Source organism: Esox lucius, chromosome 1, assembly GCF_011004845.1.
Source record: "Esox lucius isolate fEsoLuc1 chromosome 1, fEsoLuc1.pri, whole genome shotgun sequence".
Taxonomy (NCBI): domain Eukaryota; kingdom Metazoa; phylum Chordata; class Actinopteri; order Esociformes; family Esocidae; genus Esox; species Esox lucius.
This window is the reverse complement of record NC_047569.1, coordinates 41,218,830-41,235,697: the sequence shown is the minus strand read 5'-3', so window position 1 is coordinate 41,235,697 and position 16,868 is coordinate 41,218,830. Positions and strand designations below refer to the sequence as shown.

The following is a 16,868-nucleotide window of genomic DNA, read 5'->3' as shown; positions in this document are numbered from 1 at the left end:
TGCATGGATTTTGGCACTGTGGGCAGGTGCCAAGTCCTACTGGAAAAGGAAACCAGCATCTCCATAAAGCTTGTCAGCAGATGGAAGCCTGACATGCTCTAATATCTCCTGGTAGACGGCTGCCTTGTCTCTGGACTTGATAGAACACAGTGGACCAACACCAGCAGATAACATGGCAGCCCAAATCATCACTGACTGTGGAAACTTCACTCTGGACATCAAGTAACTTGGATTCTGTGCCTCTCCACTCTTCCTCCAGACTCTGGGACCTTGATTTCCAAATGAAATGCACATTTATTTTCATCTGAAGAGAGACTTTGGACCACTGAGCAACGGTCCAGTTCTTTTTCTCCTTCGCCCAGGTAAAACGCTTCTGACGTTGTCTCTGGTTCAGGAGTGGCCTGACACAAGAAATGCAACACTTGCAGCCCATTTCCTGGACACGTCTGTGCGTGGTGGCTCTTGACGCACTGACTCCAGCCTCAGTCCACTCCTTGTGAAGCTGCCCCAAGTTCTTGAATCGGCTTTGCTTGAAAATCCTCTCAAGGCTGCAGTCATCCCTGTTGTTTGTGCACCTTTTCCTACCACTCTTTCACTTCCAGTCAACTTTGATACAGCACTCTGTGAACAGCCAGCCCTTTCAGCAAAGACCTTCTGTGTCTTACCCTCCTCCTGGAGGGTGTCAATGAGTGTCTTCTGGACAACTGTCAAGTCAGCGGTATTCTCCATGATTGTGGTTGTGTGTACTGAAGGCCCAGGGAGTTAATTAGCTGATTAGAGCTCTTCTCAGGTCGATTGTATTTTTTATTCAAATATTTTGAGATACTGGATTTTTGATTTCCATGAGCTGTAAGCCGTAATCATCAAGATAGAAACAAAAAAGGCTTGAAATGTTTCACTTAATGTGTAATGAATCTAGAATATATGAAGGTTTCACATTTTGATTTGAAGTATGGAACGAAATGACATTTTCCACAATATTCAATTTTCTTTGGATGCACCTGTAAATACTTAATGCTTGTAAATGTTTTGCCCTCTTCTATTTGCACTACTGGTTAGATGCTAACTGCATTTCGTTATACTGTACATATACTGTTAAATGACAATAAGGTTGAACCTAATCTAATCACAGTCTATAAGTACTGGTTATACACTATAGGTTACATCCCACTGCTTCTCTTACCTCACAGCACTATGACCTCCGACCTGGGACACGAGAGATGCAGCTAATCTATGGTACGATGACACCCTCTTCTATAGTCAGTGTGCTACATCTGACCAGGTTGGTGCTGGGAACATAGGGACTGGGGTTTCCTTTGGGACGTGTCCTGGATTGACTGCCTTCCTGACACCAGTATTATCCAGATGGTATATAACTCACTGGAGTCCTCACAGCCTAGTACATTCAAGCCTGCTTCCCAACTGGCACCATATTCACTATTTGGCCTGTTCAAAAGCAGTGAACTAAATGGGACGTAGGGTATTTCATTTGTGAGGCATACGTGGGCCCTAAATGAAAACAGAGATCTACAGCTGGTATGGGGATTGGACCACAGGGTCATCATCTGTCATTACCTCAGTGTAGTCTCTTCACACCCTGCAAACACACTCTGTCCAACACACACACTCGATCCAACACACACACATTGAGGACAGGACATTTTGTACATATACATTTAACAGCCGTAACCCTTTACTCAGAGATCACAGCCTCGAGTCTTACTGGCTATGCCTCAACCAGCTTGGAAAACATGGATTTCTGCAGTTTAGTCTCCAAATCTGTCAGATTGGATGAGGAACATAGATGAGCTGTGATCTTCATGTCTCCCCATTGATGTTCAATGGGGTTCAAGTCTGGGCTTTGGCTGGGCCACTAAATGAGATCCCCAGACTTGTTTGTGAAGCAACACTATTTCAGTATAGGGTTAGGGTTAGGGTTCTTGGTCACCAACCAGACCAAAGCCTGTTTTTCACAGTCACTTAGTTTGGCCGGAAGCCCTGTGTTCCTGGGAACTTTCAATAACTTAAGCATTTTATTATAACCAACCCTAGATTTGTTCCTACACACATTTTTCTATGTTCTTCTGAGAGTTCCTTGGACTTCATTGCTTGGTTTAGCTCTCTGGGACCATACGGGTGTGTGCCTCTCAATCATGTCTGATCAATTCAGTTTGCGTGGACTCCAATCATGATCAAAGGATTTTCAGATTTTAGTTGTTATCAATTAGTAGGAAATTAAAAATATATATAATTCCGGTTGTCATTCTGGTATATGGTGTGTAGATTGATGTTATCCAACCCCATACCAACCACATGTTGAGAGAAAACAACCCCATGCTGTGTGACAACCAAACCCAATACTTAGTGTAAGAACTTCTATCTAGACAGCCTGGTTGAGAGAGCAGTGTTATAAGGACCAGAAACGACATCTGATGTGCTTCAGAAGACATATCTCGACACTGAGTCTGCTGAGGGTTGCTGTAATGAATAAGAGCCTTGTGATAAAACCTCACCAGGAACGCTTTCATGGGGTTGACAGGGTAAGAGGGCTGGGGCTTTAGCCTACATACCATGGCTGTTCTCCTCCGACTGGTTGAAGCCACACAATTGACAGATTGATCTGACCCACTTGTTCATGTCCTCCTCGGACTCAGCCACCAGGTAGAAGGTGCGCTCCGATGTCTTGATGTCAAACACAAAGCTGCCCTGGAACTCCTTCCTCTTGAAGGTCAGCCCGGCGTCCACTTGCTCACAGCAGTGAAGGTCGATGACCCGGAGGGGCTTCTTGGAGTGGTCATTTTTATAGTACTCCAGGACGTCAGGGTCGCCGGACATGCGACCACTACGCAGGACGAACCAGCGTTTCTTCCATGCCTGGAAAGAAAACCAAACCCAGAATTGGATATGAATCAAATACGAACCAAAAAGGAACCAAACGTGATTAGCTCCAAGGATGACTTGCCAAATATTGTTTGTTCTCTTAAATGAAATATCACACATTCCTTTTCTGTTTTCAGCACTGAGCTGATAACCAGAAATGTTGCTCAATCAAATCTATAAGCCGACAGAAGAGAAATCCCCTAAATTGCTGCAGGGACACTGTGAGTAATGGCTGATTTCCTAACTTGGATCTCAGACTCTGAGGAAAGTCACACCTACATACCCCTGCTATATGTGTGAAATGACACATTTAAGCGGAACCCACCTGATTAAGTAACTTGTGTGGGCTGGAGTAAAATAGAGTAACTGTGATATTAACTCACTGTATTCTGTTTATGAAGCCTGGAAGGGAATAATAATTCAGGAAAACACTTGGGCTCCCCCTCACGAATTTAGTTCACATGAATTTGATTGAAAGTCTTCTGTGGGTGGTCAAGTAAAGTTTATCTTTTAGCCACAACTAAACTATTTTTTTCACAGTAAAGATGGTTTATTTGAGTTCAGGAGAATGCCTTAGTTTTGTCACATTTACGCTTCACACCCATAACAGAAGTAATTTTTATGTTATTGTCCTGCCATTACCTAGACCATAATGATCTTGGTGACTTATGGTGATTTAAGTAGCTATGTTACAATGTGGACCAACACAACCCAGTCAACCAAACCTTCAACACGTACGTAGCTGTGTTATAAGGTTCAATCATTTCCAGCCAACTTGACATGCTTCTTGACAGAGTTTTTGTTGACCGATATTTACGGATGACGGTTATCTAGAATCTTTGTCAAGTTTACCACAGTATGCCTTCAAAACATACATTATCAGCATAATCGGTTTAAGTGGCGGCATTGTCATGCAAGAAAGGTTTCTGCACAACCTGCTGCATGACAATTGGCCACAATTCTAATGACATTCAGTACAGGCCAGTGTATTGATTCTTCACTGTTCAAAGTCTTATAACAATCCTGATAGAGACTTTGGGGTAATATTTACCAATTACCAATTTTGATTCTCTTGGTCAACACTGATTCATACTGTGAAAGATGTATTATGTCTCAAAACACATGTTAAACTATATTTACATTGGTAACAACACGGTAAGACTGGAATTCAAGTTAACTTTGATGAAACACACCAATTGGCTTCTAAACTGGGCGTGAGTAAATGTGCGTGTGCGTGTGTGGGCTCTGTGTGTGTGTGGCAGTGTGTCAGTGTGTGGTTGTGCGTGTGTGGGCTCTGTGTGTGTGTGGCAGTGTGTCAGTGTGTGGTTGTGCGTGTGTGGGCTCTGTGTGTGTGGCAGTGTGTCAGTGTGTGGTTGTGCGTGTGTGGGCTCTGTGTGTGTGTGGCAGTGTGTCAGTGTGTGGTTGTGTGTGTGTGCGGGGTCCGTGTGTGTGGGGCTGTGTGTCAGTGTGTGGTTGTGCATGTGTGGGCTCTGTGTGTGTGTGGCAGTGTGTCAGTGTGTGGTTGTGCGTGTGTGGGCTCTGTGTGTGTGTGGCAGTGTGTCGGTGTGTCGTTGTGCGTGTGTGGGCTCTGTGTGTGTGGGGCTGTGTGTCAGTGTATGGTTGTGTGTGTGTGGGCTCTGTGAGGGTGTGGCAGTGCGTCAGTGTGTGGTTGTGCGTGTGTGGGCTCTGTGTGTGTGGGGCTGTGTGTCAGTGTGTGGTTGTGCGTGTGTGGGCTCTGTGTGTGTGTGGCAGTGTGTCAGTGTATGGTTGTGTGTGTGTGGGCTCTGTGTGTGTGTGGCAGTGTGTCAGTGTGTCGTTGTGCGTGTGTGGGCTCTGTGTGTGTGGGGCTGTGTGTCAGTGTGTCGTTGTGCGTGTGTGGGCTCTGTGTGTGTGGGGCTGTGTGTCAGTGTGTGGTTGTGTGTGTGTGTGTGTGGGCTCCATATATGTGTGTGGCTGCGCATCAATGTTTGTTGTGGATGAGTGTGTCGTGGGTGTGTGTAGTTGAGGAGGCTTTTTCTGGCAGGTGTTACTCCTTTAACGTACTTCCTGACAACCCTCCGAGAAACACACACACACACACAAACACACACACACGCAAACACACGCAAATACACACACGCACGCAAATACACACACGCACGCAAACACAGACCCATACACACAGACAGGTGTGTTTTGCCAAATCGCAGTTTTCTTGTCTCTCTCTCTCTTAGCAGTGGGTCCCCAACCATACAATCCCTCTTCACTGAGCATGGTGCCTGAAGGTCAGTATGAATGTGTTGCAGCAGATCTTGTATTTAATTTTTAAACCTTTCTCTATTCAAAGTGGTTGAATATTCGATTTTCTTTCATCTCCCCACAGCTTCCTCTATTAAGACAGTGACTGACAGCGGGACCGCCCAATGAGAGGCAGCCAAGTGCATGTCCAATGCTTCGCAAATGAGGGAGTTTCCTCCTGTGGAGTGTCAACATAAACAAAGGGTTGTTCAAACAAATGTTATGACCACCTGGAGCCTGTCGTTAGAGACACACAATGGCTTCAAAAATCCCAAAACTATCAACCTTGTGTTAAACTGTATTAAAGCTATTAGAAGGAGACCCCCTATGGGGCACTCGAATCAATTAGGAAACTCATATCTAATGAAATGTCCGCATAAATCACTGAAATTAGGTTTGTTACTGTACTCACAATTTGTATTAGATTTTGTTTTTTTATTTCTCCTTCACAATTTTACTGTATTGACAGTTATTAAATATATAATGTAATATAGCAACACAGACTGATCTGGAGCCATATTGATAGTTTGCTTAAAACAACACAGTGGTAGTTGAGTTCCAGTTAGACAGAAAAAGTCCTTATATTTAAACATGTCTGTCTGTCTCTCTGTCTGCCTGCCTGCCTGTCTGTCTGTCTGAAGGGCCTCTTTGTCTTGTGGTTGAAGACAATGGCAGAATGTGTGTGTGTGTGTGTGTGTTTGGTTGTGTGATGGAACAGGGGTTCTTCTGCAAATGCTCACATCCAGGCTGCTGCTGACACATGGCGTCCTGCTACAGACCCTTCAACACACACACAAGCCCACGTGCACGCACGCACGTGCACTGCAAACCCTGGATCCTGCAGGCCCATCTTGCTCCATCAACACACACCTCCTTGGCTGGGCCGGAGAATCAAGGTCACTATTTCCAATGCACCCCCCCTTCCAAACCCCTCTCAACAAACACACACACACAGACACACACACACACGTGCACACACACACACACAGAGGAAGTGGAAAATGGATGGTGCTGCTTCTGTGTTTTTCTAATGGCTGTTGTCTTTTTCCTCTGATCTATCTAGTTCTGCCTGGAGAACATTGTCCTGTCTGTCTGTGTATCTTCCTGTCTGTCTGCCTGTTTCTGTGTGTGCTTGCCTGTCTGTCTGCCTGCCTGCCTGCCTGTGTGTCTGCATGTCTGTCTGTTTCTGTCTACTTGCCTGTCTGCCTGCCTGTCTGTCTGTCTATCTGTCTGTCTGTATATGCGGGTGGGGCACAAATTAACAAACAACCAGAAAAACCCCCAGCAGTTGGAAAGATGAGCCCATAAGGAAACAGGATCCTTCATTGTGATGTAAGGTACATCAATGGTATTCACCATACTGTCTACAAGGTCAAAGGTTATACTACATGCTAACATACCAACATTTGCAGAGCATTTTGTCTCTATTTTACACATTTTCATAATGGAGTGCTTTACAAAACACCAAGTGATGCTGTAGTACTCGGTTCGGTTCTGGGTTCTGTTTAAAACTAGTATTAGTACTGGTTCTGGTTGAGTGTATACCTAATATTAATACTTGGTTGGATGCAAACCTAGTATTAGAACTGGTTCTGCTTGGGTATAAACAGAGTAGTAGTGGCGGTTCTGGGTGGGTGTAAACAGAGTAGTAGTGTTGGTTCTGGTGGGTGTAAACAGAGTAGTATTGGCGGTTCTGGGTGGGTGTAAACAGAGTAGTAGTGTTGGTTCTGGTGGGTGTAAACAGAGTAGTAGTGGCGGTTCTGGGTGGGTGTAAACAGAGTAGTAGTGTTGGTTCTGGTGGGTGTAAACAGAGTAGTAGTGTTGGTTCTGGGTGGGTGTAAACAGAGTAGTAGTGTTGGTTCTGGGTGGGTGTAAACAGAGTATTAGTGTCGGTTCTGGGTGGGTGTAAACAGAGTAGTAGTGTCGGTTCTGGGTGGGTGTAAACAGAGTAGTAGTGTCGGTTCTGGGTGGGTGTAAACAGAGTAGTAGTGTCGGTTCTGGTGGGTGTAAACAGAGTAGTAGTGTTGGTTCTGGGTGGGTGTAAACAGAGTAGTAGTGTTGGTTCTGGGTGGGTGTAAACAGAGTAGTAGTGTTGGTTCTGGGTGGGTGTAAACAGAGTATTAGTGTCGGTTCTGGGTGGGTGTAAACAGAGTAGTAGTGTTGGTTCTGGTGGGTGTAAACAGAGTAGTAGTGTTGGTTCTGGTGGGTGTAAACAGAGTAGTAGTGTCGTTTCTGGTGGGTGTAAACAGAGTAGTAGTGTTGGTTCTGGGTGGGTGTAAACAGAGTAGTAGTGTCGGTTCTGGGTGGGTGTAAACAGAGTAGTAGTGTTGGTTCTGGTGGGTGTAAACAGAGAAGTAGTCTCGGTTCTGGGTGGGTGTAAACAGAGTTGTAGTGTCGGTTCTGGGTGGGTGTAAACAGAGTAGTAGTGTTGGTTCTGGTGGGTGTAAACAGAGTAGTAGTGTCGGTTCTGGTGGGTGTAAACAGAGTAGTAGTGTCGGTTCTGGTGGGTGTAAACAGAGTAGTAGTGTTGGTTCTGGGTGGGTGTAAACAGAGTATTAGTGTCGGTTCTGGTGGGTGTAAACAGAGTAGTAGTGTCGGTTCTGGTGGGTGTAAACAGAGTAGTAGTGTTGGTTCTGGGTGGGTGTAAACAGAGTAGTAGTGTCGGTTCTGGGTGGGTGTAAACAGAGTAGTAGTGTTGGTTCTGGGTGGGTGTAAACAGAGTATTAGTGTCGGTTCTGGGTGGGTGTAAACAGAGTAGTAGTGTTGGTTCTGGGTGGGTGTAAACAGAGTATTAGTGTCGGTTCTGGTGGGTGTAAACAGAGTAGTAGTGTCGGTTCTGGTGGGTGTAAACAGAGTATTAGTGTTGGTTCTGGGTGGGTGTAAACAGAGTAGTAGTGTCGGTTCTGGGTGGGTGTAAACAGAGTAGTAGTGTTGGTTCTGGGTGGGTGTAAACAGAGTAGTAGTGTCGGTTCTGGGTGGGTGTAAACATAGTAGTAGTGTCGGTTCTGGGTGGGTGTAAACAGAGTAGTAGTGTCGGTTCTGGGTGGGTGTAAACAGAATAGTAGTGTTGGTTCTGGTGGGTGTAAACAGAGTAGTAGAAGTGACGTCATACTGCAGTTGACAACACATCCGTATATCCTTGTTTGTGAATGATGGGTGTGGTTGGTTGTGTCAGGACAGGAGTGATATAACACAGGAACAGGCACTCACCCACACTAACAGACAAACAGTCACACACCCACACATTAAAGAGGCGTGGTTGAAACAGTTGTACTGACGTAGGTCCCTCTGACAGTTCTGTGTAATTTCTATACACCCATAAGTAAATGCTCCAAGGCACAAATAGGGTTGGAAAATTTCCCCACAAATTCCCTGGTTTGCATGAAATTCTGGTAGGACTATTCTGGATTGTTTGCTTATCAACCACTGACTCAGGGAATATTTAAACAATGCTTTCTGTCAAATCTAAACCTTTGACAAACCTGAAGTTGAACCATTACAAATAGCTAGGATCAGTTAACACTTGACAAACCTGAAGGTTAACCATTATAAAGAGCTAGGATCAGTTAACATTTGACAAACCTGAAGGTTAACCATTATAAAGAGCTAGGATCAGTTAACCTCTGACATACCTAAAGGTGAACCATTAGAAAAAGCTAGGGTCAGCTAACCTCTATCATCATAAAGACAAAAGAATAACCAAAGCAAATCTGGAAGAAGGTTGTATAAAAGCAGGGTCCGAAATAAAACCCGCCAAGCGCCAAATGCGGGTAGATTTTGTTTGGCGAGTAAATCTCAGAAGGCTATCCCCCCAGTGGATTTGTGGAATGTTTCCATTTTACTGTAATCAGAGCAGCGGAGAGCGGCCCTGCTAAGATGCGACGCGACAGAAAACTAAAATAATATTTTAGAGACATACGATTGGTGGACACATTTGACTACATTGTTAATGTAGGCTATTCATCCAAAATGTTCATTTAATATGTAGTTCTGTGGGTTTTGATAGCACTCAAACAGGGCCCGAAATTAACACCTGCCAAGCGTCAAATGCGGGTATATTTTACGTTTTGCGAGTAAATATCAGAAGCACATCCGCTCCACTGGCGGGTAAATGTTTTGACCCAATGTTTCCCATGATTGTAATCCGAATTGCGGAGAGCAGCGCAACGAAGTTGTGATGAGCAGCGACAGAAAAACAGAATTTTTTATGTTTAGCAAATTTTGCACCATGCACAGTTTATTATCTAAGAGCATCAGAGCAAAGCAACAACCTGCACCAGACGTTCAGATTATCAAGCAAGACAGTGAGGTCTGTCAGCAAGTGGCTGTCATATTGTTATAAGGAAGGTTCCCATCGTCTGAGCGATAACCCAATGTAATCCAAGGTAATGGATTAGCGTCATGAAGACGACATTAGAGATTCGGTGGCAACAACAACACCTTTCGTATCTTCCGGTGAAACGTTAGATACATTCAGCAGCAACAATAAGACTATGACTTCAGACATTCAAAGTAAAAGTGTAGTGTCTATTGTAAAAATGTAAAAAAAAAAAATACGTGTGGTCAAATATAAATAAAACTAATTATTATTTAAATAAGATAATATAAAAAAACAGATATTTGATGTTATTGTTGTTCATTTGCTTTTGCTCATTAGCTTTGGAGAAGGATTGTGTTATAAATCTGGGAGGCCATTCATGAACTATTTTAGAGAATGGTTAATTGAAGGTGATTACTTAGGTTATTATTAATGATGGATGTTAAGAAAGTATTGTAAAATACTGTTAAGAAAGTTGACAAGGAAGAGAGTTGGATGTAAAGGGATAACGTTATTGCAATACATTCAATTATTGTTGTTGCATCACAGAAAAATATCATTTTGTGAGAAATTGAGGTTTGATATAAAGGAGCTTCAATAGGCTGTCTACAGTATGATGCTGAGGCTGTGGTGACAAGCTGTTTTTTTGTGTGACCAGTATGATATAAAAGCAGAAACAACTCATTTGTCATCTTAAATAAAACGTTTGTATTCAGTATAATACCTTATTATCTCAATTAACTGTACTGAAATTAATATATATGTGACACAAAAAGACAATTTATTATTTTGTCTGGTAAAAATTATGCTTAGCTGGTGGAATTTTTCATCTAATTTTTCATCTTTTCAAAGAAAATGTTGGATACTGTACAAAAACACCAATCAGGGGTAGGATATAGAACATTTCCAAGGCACTGAAAGTCCCTAGGAACACAGTAAAGTCCCTTTATAATGAATTAAAGAGAATATGGCACAACAGTGAATTTGTCAAGAACAAGCTACTATCAAAAACAGGATGTTATCATAAACTGGCTGTTATTAAAAATGGTTGCAAAGGGCACAAGCCAGGGAGGCCACCAAGAGCCCTATGAGTTAGTCTTCCATGGCTGAGCTTCACAAAAATGGGAGCATGGCAAAAATGTGAATAAATAAAGCTGCAAGCAGCATTTAGCGTGTTTCAGCATTAAGCTATTAGTAGCCAGATTGCAGTTTTTCCAGTAGGACACAAATCCAACTCATGTCCATAGCTGTAAACAATATTACATGTATGGCTTTTCCCTTTCACTAGAATCCCCATGTGGCCAAATGGAAACATCTTTCATATAAACTAAACTTACAACCCTGATCATGTGTACCAAATGTGCTCACACTTGACATTGGTCATTTGATGCTACAGAAGTAGCATTTGGAGCATTTTCTCATAAAATATTTCACCCAACTTAATGGATCCCTATTGCAAATATATTACTTGGGAGGAGATGGACTTGTACAACTGTTCTCAAGGTTTTATTTTAAACAGGGTGGACATGGTAAGCTTGCAAATGTGGGGATCCCCAATAGCGCTAACATGTGGTTGATAAATAAATCTTTGCAGTCATTATTGTCATCATCTTTGTTAACATATGCACCAAGTAGAATTATTATCCCATTATCCTTATAGGAGATGTGTCAATATATGTGCAAAACCACACCCCTGCCCATGATCATCTGTCAATGTCGGCCGTGTTTTCTAACATACTGGCCTGATTGATATAACTTTTCAAAACCATTGTCCATAGATGCCAAAAATGAATGTACGTGAATATCGGTCCATAGTTGCCAGAGGAGATTATTTTAAAGTGTTTTTCACAAATTCAAAATAGCCACCAAACCCTTAAAGCGAAGTTAATGAGTCCCAATAGAAAATATGGTCTTTATGAGAATGTAGACTTATCTACCTTTTTTCAAGGCTGTATCTCAAAAGGGGTGAGCATGGTGGCCTTGCTAATGTGAAAAACCTCAATAGCGCCACTGTGTGGTTGATAAAAGAATACCTGCAGTACTTTATTCCGTATGGTCCTTGTCAACATACTTACCAAGTAGAATTGTTATACCTTTATCCTTATAGGAGATGTGTCTATATATGTGCAAAACCACGCCCCTGCATATTTTCATCTGTCAATAGCATCCATGTTTTTTGACATACTGGCCTGACTGATTTATATTTTGAAGACCTTGGTTCCCAGATACCAAATATCAAATTACGTGAAGATCGGACATTTGGTGCCAGAGGATTTTTTTTGGTGTGTTTTTAAAAAGATCCAAAATGGCAGAAAATCCATCATGGTGGACTTTTTGGGTCCCAATGGCAAACATTTTCATCATGAGGAGCTACATCTATGTACCAAATTTCAAGACTCTAGGTCACAAGGGGTGGGCATGGTGAGTTTGCTAAAAGTGTGACTTCGGAGGGTTGTGACAGCGCCAGTGAACTGCTGAAACCCTAATAATAATAATAATAATAATGAACTGGAACAAACACAATAGGGTTTCATCAATGAACTGCAGAAAAAATTAAGAGACTACTCGTTTTTAAATCAGCATCTCTACATTTATGGCAGCCATTCCATTCCAGTGTCTGTTAAATTACAGGCACACCTCATTTTACTTAATGAGGTACTGATTAGGTGATTATGTGAACCAAATCAAATTTAACAAGGAAAAGTATAAGAACCACTGCTGTGGTCATCACTATCCTCTTGCAAAAGGACCAGCTGGATGGCAAAAACAGTGCAAGTAGTACCTCAAAGGTAATTTCAGCATGACAAAAGAGTTGAAAAGAAAAGCTTTGAGTGAGGAAAAGAAGGTGTTACATTTTGGCTTTACTGGCAGAGGGATACAGTGAGCGTCAGGTTGCTTCCATCCTGAAAATTTCAAAGACGGCGGTTCATAAGAACATGGTCAAGCAACAGACATTGGGGACAACAAAGCTACAGACTGGCAGAGGTCGAAAATGACTGTCCACTGACCAAGATGACCGTCAACTCATTCGAATGTCACTCAACATCCGAAGGATGACATCAAGTGACCTACAAAAAAAAGTGCACGGCGAGGACGGTTCGAAACAGGCTCCTAGGGGTAGGGCTGAAGTCGTGCAAAGCTAGAAAAAAGCCCTTCATCAATGAGAAGCAAAGAACAGCCAAGCTGAAGTTGACAAAAGACCATAATAGGAAGCCTAAAATAAAACAGTTCTGGTGGATATTAGGATCTGTTCAGGATAGACAAACACTTCGTTAGCTACATGATTCTCTCGTCTTTTCACTTGAAAAAAAGTCAGTTATCGTCACCTATATTGATAGATACTGTATCAATGTCATTCATGAATGGCTAATAAGCTTTTAAAACGGCCAGTGGGAAAAGAGGATTTGTTCAGGATAAACAAAAACTTAGCTGGCTACAACCTTCAGTAGGTACGTTAAGAGAAGCCTAAAATGAAACTGTTTACTGTTATATTGCAACTATTTCTGGTGTATTTTTTAATTATGTCTTAGGATTTCATCAGGATAGACAAACACGAAAAAGTCACTATATTGATACAGTAGTTATTATATTAGTATCAATGTCATTCACAAATGGCTAATAAGCTTTTAAAACGGCCAGTGGGAAAAGAGGATTTGTTCAGGATAAACAAAAACTTAGCTGGCTACAACCTTCAGTAGGTACGTTAAGAGAAGCCTAAAATGAAACTGTTTACTGTTATATTGCAACTATTTCTGGTGTATTTTTTAATTATGTCTTAGGATTTCTTCAGGATAGACAAACACGAAAAAGTCACTATATTGATACAGTAGTTATTATATTAGTATCAATGTCATTCACAAATGGCTAATAAGCTGTTAAAATGGCCAGTGACAAAAGCCATACAGTTCATATATGCTATTTGTGGCGCAGGTAAACTTAAAAAGAAACGTTACTTAGTTCAACATAATGCTTAATGGCGTCTAGCGACATATTACTGGCTAGTAAGCTTTTAAAACGGCCAGCGGCAAAAGTCATACAGTTCATAGATACTATTTGGGGTGGAGTTAAACTTAATTATATAATTAAAGAAATGTTACTCAGTTTAAAACAATGGTTAATGGTGTCTAACGAAATATTCAAACTTGCATGATGTTAATGCGTGACAAAATTATATAATGTCATGAGGCTATACTGACACCCAATGAATGTACAGATCTGTGGCATAGTGGTTAACGACACAGCCTTTCTTGGGGCAACCCGGGTTCGAATCTCGAGAGTGCAGACATGATCAACACTTCCTATTGCAGGCCGGCTGAACTAAGTTTGCCTGGTTTCTTGTTTCCAGAGCTGTATAGCTTTTTGGCCTCAACGCTAAGTGCTATGTTTGGCACAAGCCTAACAACTCACATCATCCAGAATACATATCCCTACCGTGAAGCATGGTGGTGGCAACATCATGCTATGGGGATGCTTCTCTGCATCAGGCCTAGAAAGTTTTCAAAGATAGAGGGGAAAATGGATGCTGCAAATTACAGAGAAATCCTGGAGGAAAACCTGCTGAAGTCTGCAAGATTTGGGACACTTGGGAGAAGATTAATCTTCCTGCAGGACAATGTCCCCAAACATAGAGCCACACAGAATTTTCTCCAAAACAAAAGCGTCATTGTCCTTGAGTAGACCAGTCAAAGCCTAGATCTCAATCCAATTGATAATATGTGTTGAATATGAGTTGAAAATTCCTTTTCATCAAAGGTTCCCATCCAACTAGATTTACAAAGAAGAACAGGCATAAACTGCATTTTCCAGATGGGCAAATCTGGTTGAGCAAACAGACTAATGGCTATAATTCAATAAAAGTTGCAGCTATCAAATATTAATAAAAAGGGGGTGAAAACAATTATTTTCTGTTTGGTAATAGAACATCTGTTGTTTTTAGAACAACTTTTAGATTTTATTTTGCACTTTGATATTCTGGATATTCTGAACTAAATCAATTTTAAATTAATGTTGAAATTGTACAGCCACTGTAGGCCCTTGTCATTTTCTGGGTAACAATTATTTCATGCAGAACAGTAATTGTGACGCTTGCTGACTTCTGTAATGGGACAAGCCGTAGTTTCTGTATCGTGCAGATGTTTTTTATTGATTAGGTTAAAGCCTTTGATTTCGTCCACCATTTCATCCTAATTATTTGACTCAGCAACCTAGGGTACTCAGAGGACTGTCTAATTTGCAAGAATGGGTTTCTTGTTCTGCAATAAGGCATCCTTCACCCACACTGCCAAATATAGTCATAAAAATGACCAACCTGCCAATCTGTGACTATGCCACTAATATTAGCTGCTCTCAGTCTTGCCGCTAAAAAGCTCTTGAATAAATTAGTTGTAATTTAGCACAGTGCCATCTGCTTTATCACCAGTGCCTCCTTCCACACTAATCATTTTGACCTTTACACACTGACTGCCTTCAACACTAATCACTATGACTTGGCTCTCTGAATTCCTTCAACACTTATCACTGTGACCTTTAAACTGTGGTAAACTGACCTTCAACACTCATCACTACAACCTTTAAACTCTGGCTAACACGCTTGGCGTACCTGTCATGGTGATGTGTTGGTGCTGAAACTCTACATCGTGGTTAGGGGTTTAATAAATGCATCAAGTTCAGAATGCAGTCAAGACTTGAAGGATGGAATTTATAGTCCACTTCTAACCTTTAAAACAACTATTATATTGAAAAGTACAAATCCTACTTTCCAAATTAGGAACTTACTCATTAACAGCGTTTTTGAAATTGTTGATTCTCCCTTTCTGTCTGGCTACATAATCATGACAAGACAAAAGAGGTCCTCAGCCAATCACAGACCACGATGCTCTGCCGAGTATTGGTGCACAATGCACAAGACAGGAAGTCAACTGGGATGGAGCCCTGTAGAATTAAGAGGGCAGTTTGACCCAGCTGGTTTGTTCCTGGCATGTAAAGTATGCCCAATGTATTAACAGACTTGAGTCACAGCGTGTGCACACGCACGCACATATATACACATATACACACACATGCAAACATACAAACACGTGCTTTTAATAGTCCAAGAATAGTACTTCAACATTTCAACAGGAAAAGCAGTTAATTTCCTTATTCACTTACATGCTAATGCAGTCTGAACACTCTCTCTTTGTCATGGTCTCTCAAACTGCAGCAGAAGAGTTTAATTGGAGTGATGAAGTAAATCATAACAACACGAACGGCCTCAGACCTTCCCTCTCCTGGTTCAACAGTGCCTGTCTTGTGGTAACAACATCTGGTTCTGGCAGTCATTGGTGAAGACTACACTCTCCTGTCATTATAGTCTCACGACAGACTGGTTGTCATTATAGTCTCACGACAGACTGGTTGACATTATTGTCTCACGACAGACTGGTTGACATTATAGTCTCACGACAGACTGGTTGTCATTATAGTCTGACGACAGACTGGTTGTCATTATAGTCTCACGAAAGACTGGTTGTCATTATAGTCTCACGACAGACTGGTTGACATTATAGTCTCACGATAGACTGGTTGTCATTCTAGTCTCACGACAGACTGGTTGTCATATTAGTCTCACGACAGACTGGTTGTCATTATAGTCTCAACACAGACTGGTTATCATTATAGTCTCACGACAGACTGGTTGTCATTATAGTCTCAACACAGACTGGTTATCATTATAGTCTCACGACAGACTGGTTGTCATTATAGTCTCAACACAGACTGGTTATCATTATAGTCTCACGACAGACTGGTTGTCATTCTAGTCTCACGACAGACTGGTTGTCATTATAGTCTTAACACAGACTGTTTATCATTATAGTCTCACGACAGACTGGTTGTCATTCTAGTCTCACGACAGACTGGTTGTCATTATAGTCTCAACACAGACTGGTTGTCATTATTGTCTCATGACAGACTGGTGGTCATTATAGTCTCAACACAGACTGGTTGTCATTATAGTCTCACGACAGACTGGTTGTCATTATAGTCTCAACACAGACTGTTTGTCATTATAGTCTCAACACAGACTGGTGTTGACATTGACCATTAACGTCACAACCTACATCCATCACTAGGGTCTGGTTTTGTCCTCCTGGAACTGGCACAACGACTGGACGTAATTGTTTGTCTGGAGTAGACACGTGTTGCACAACAAACAGATTTATCTGTTGTAACTTGTAAAATATGTAAGCACAACAGAAACAGGCTGTCTGTTCATGCACCATATTTAGATAGCATATCAAATAAAAGCAAGACAGACAAGCAATCTTAACAGTGATTTAATGTTATTTTTCATCACCATCGCTAACACTGGCTTGGGGCAGGTAATGTAGACTACATAATAACAGAAGTATGT

General features: G+C 41.8%; 1 protein-coding gene across 2 annotated transcripts in view; it reads right to left on the bottom strand.

Annotated features, from left to right (window-relative positions):
* The window catches only part of gab2 (GRB2-associated binding protein 2), a 92,552-nt gene that overhangs the window by 35,200 nt on the left and 40,484 nt on the right, over positions 1–16,868 (bottom strand). For both annotated transcript variants that reach the window (XM_029122116.2, XM_029122120.2), the window contains exon 2: positions 2,571–2,874. In XM_029122116.2, the coding sequence (XP_028977949.1) occupies positions 2,571–2,874 (304 nt within the window). The remainder of the gene's footprint in view (positions 1–2,570; positions 2,875–16,868) is intronic.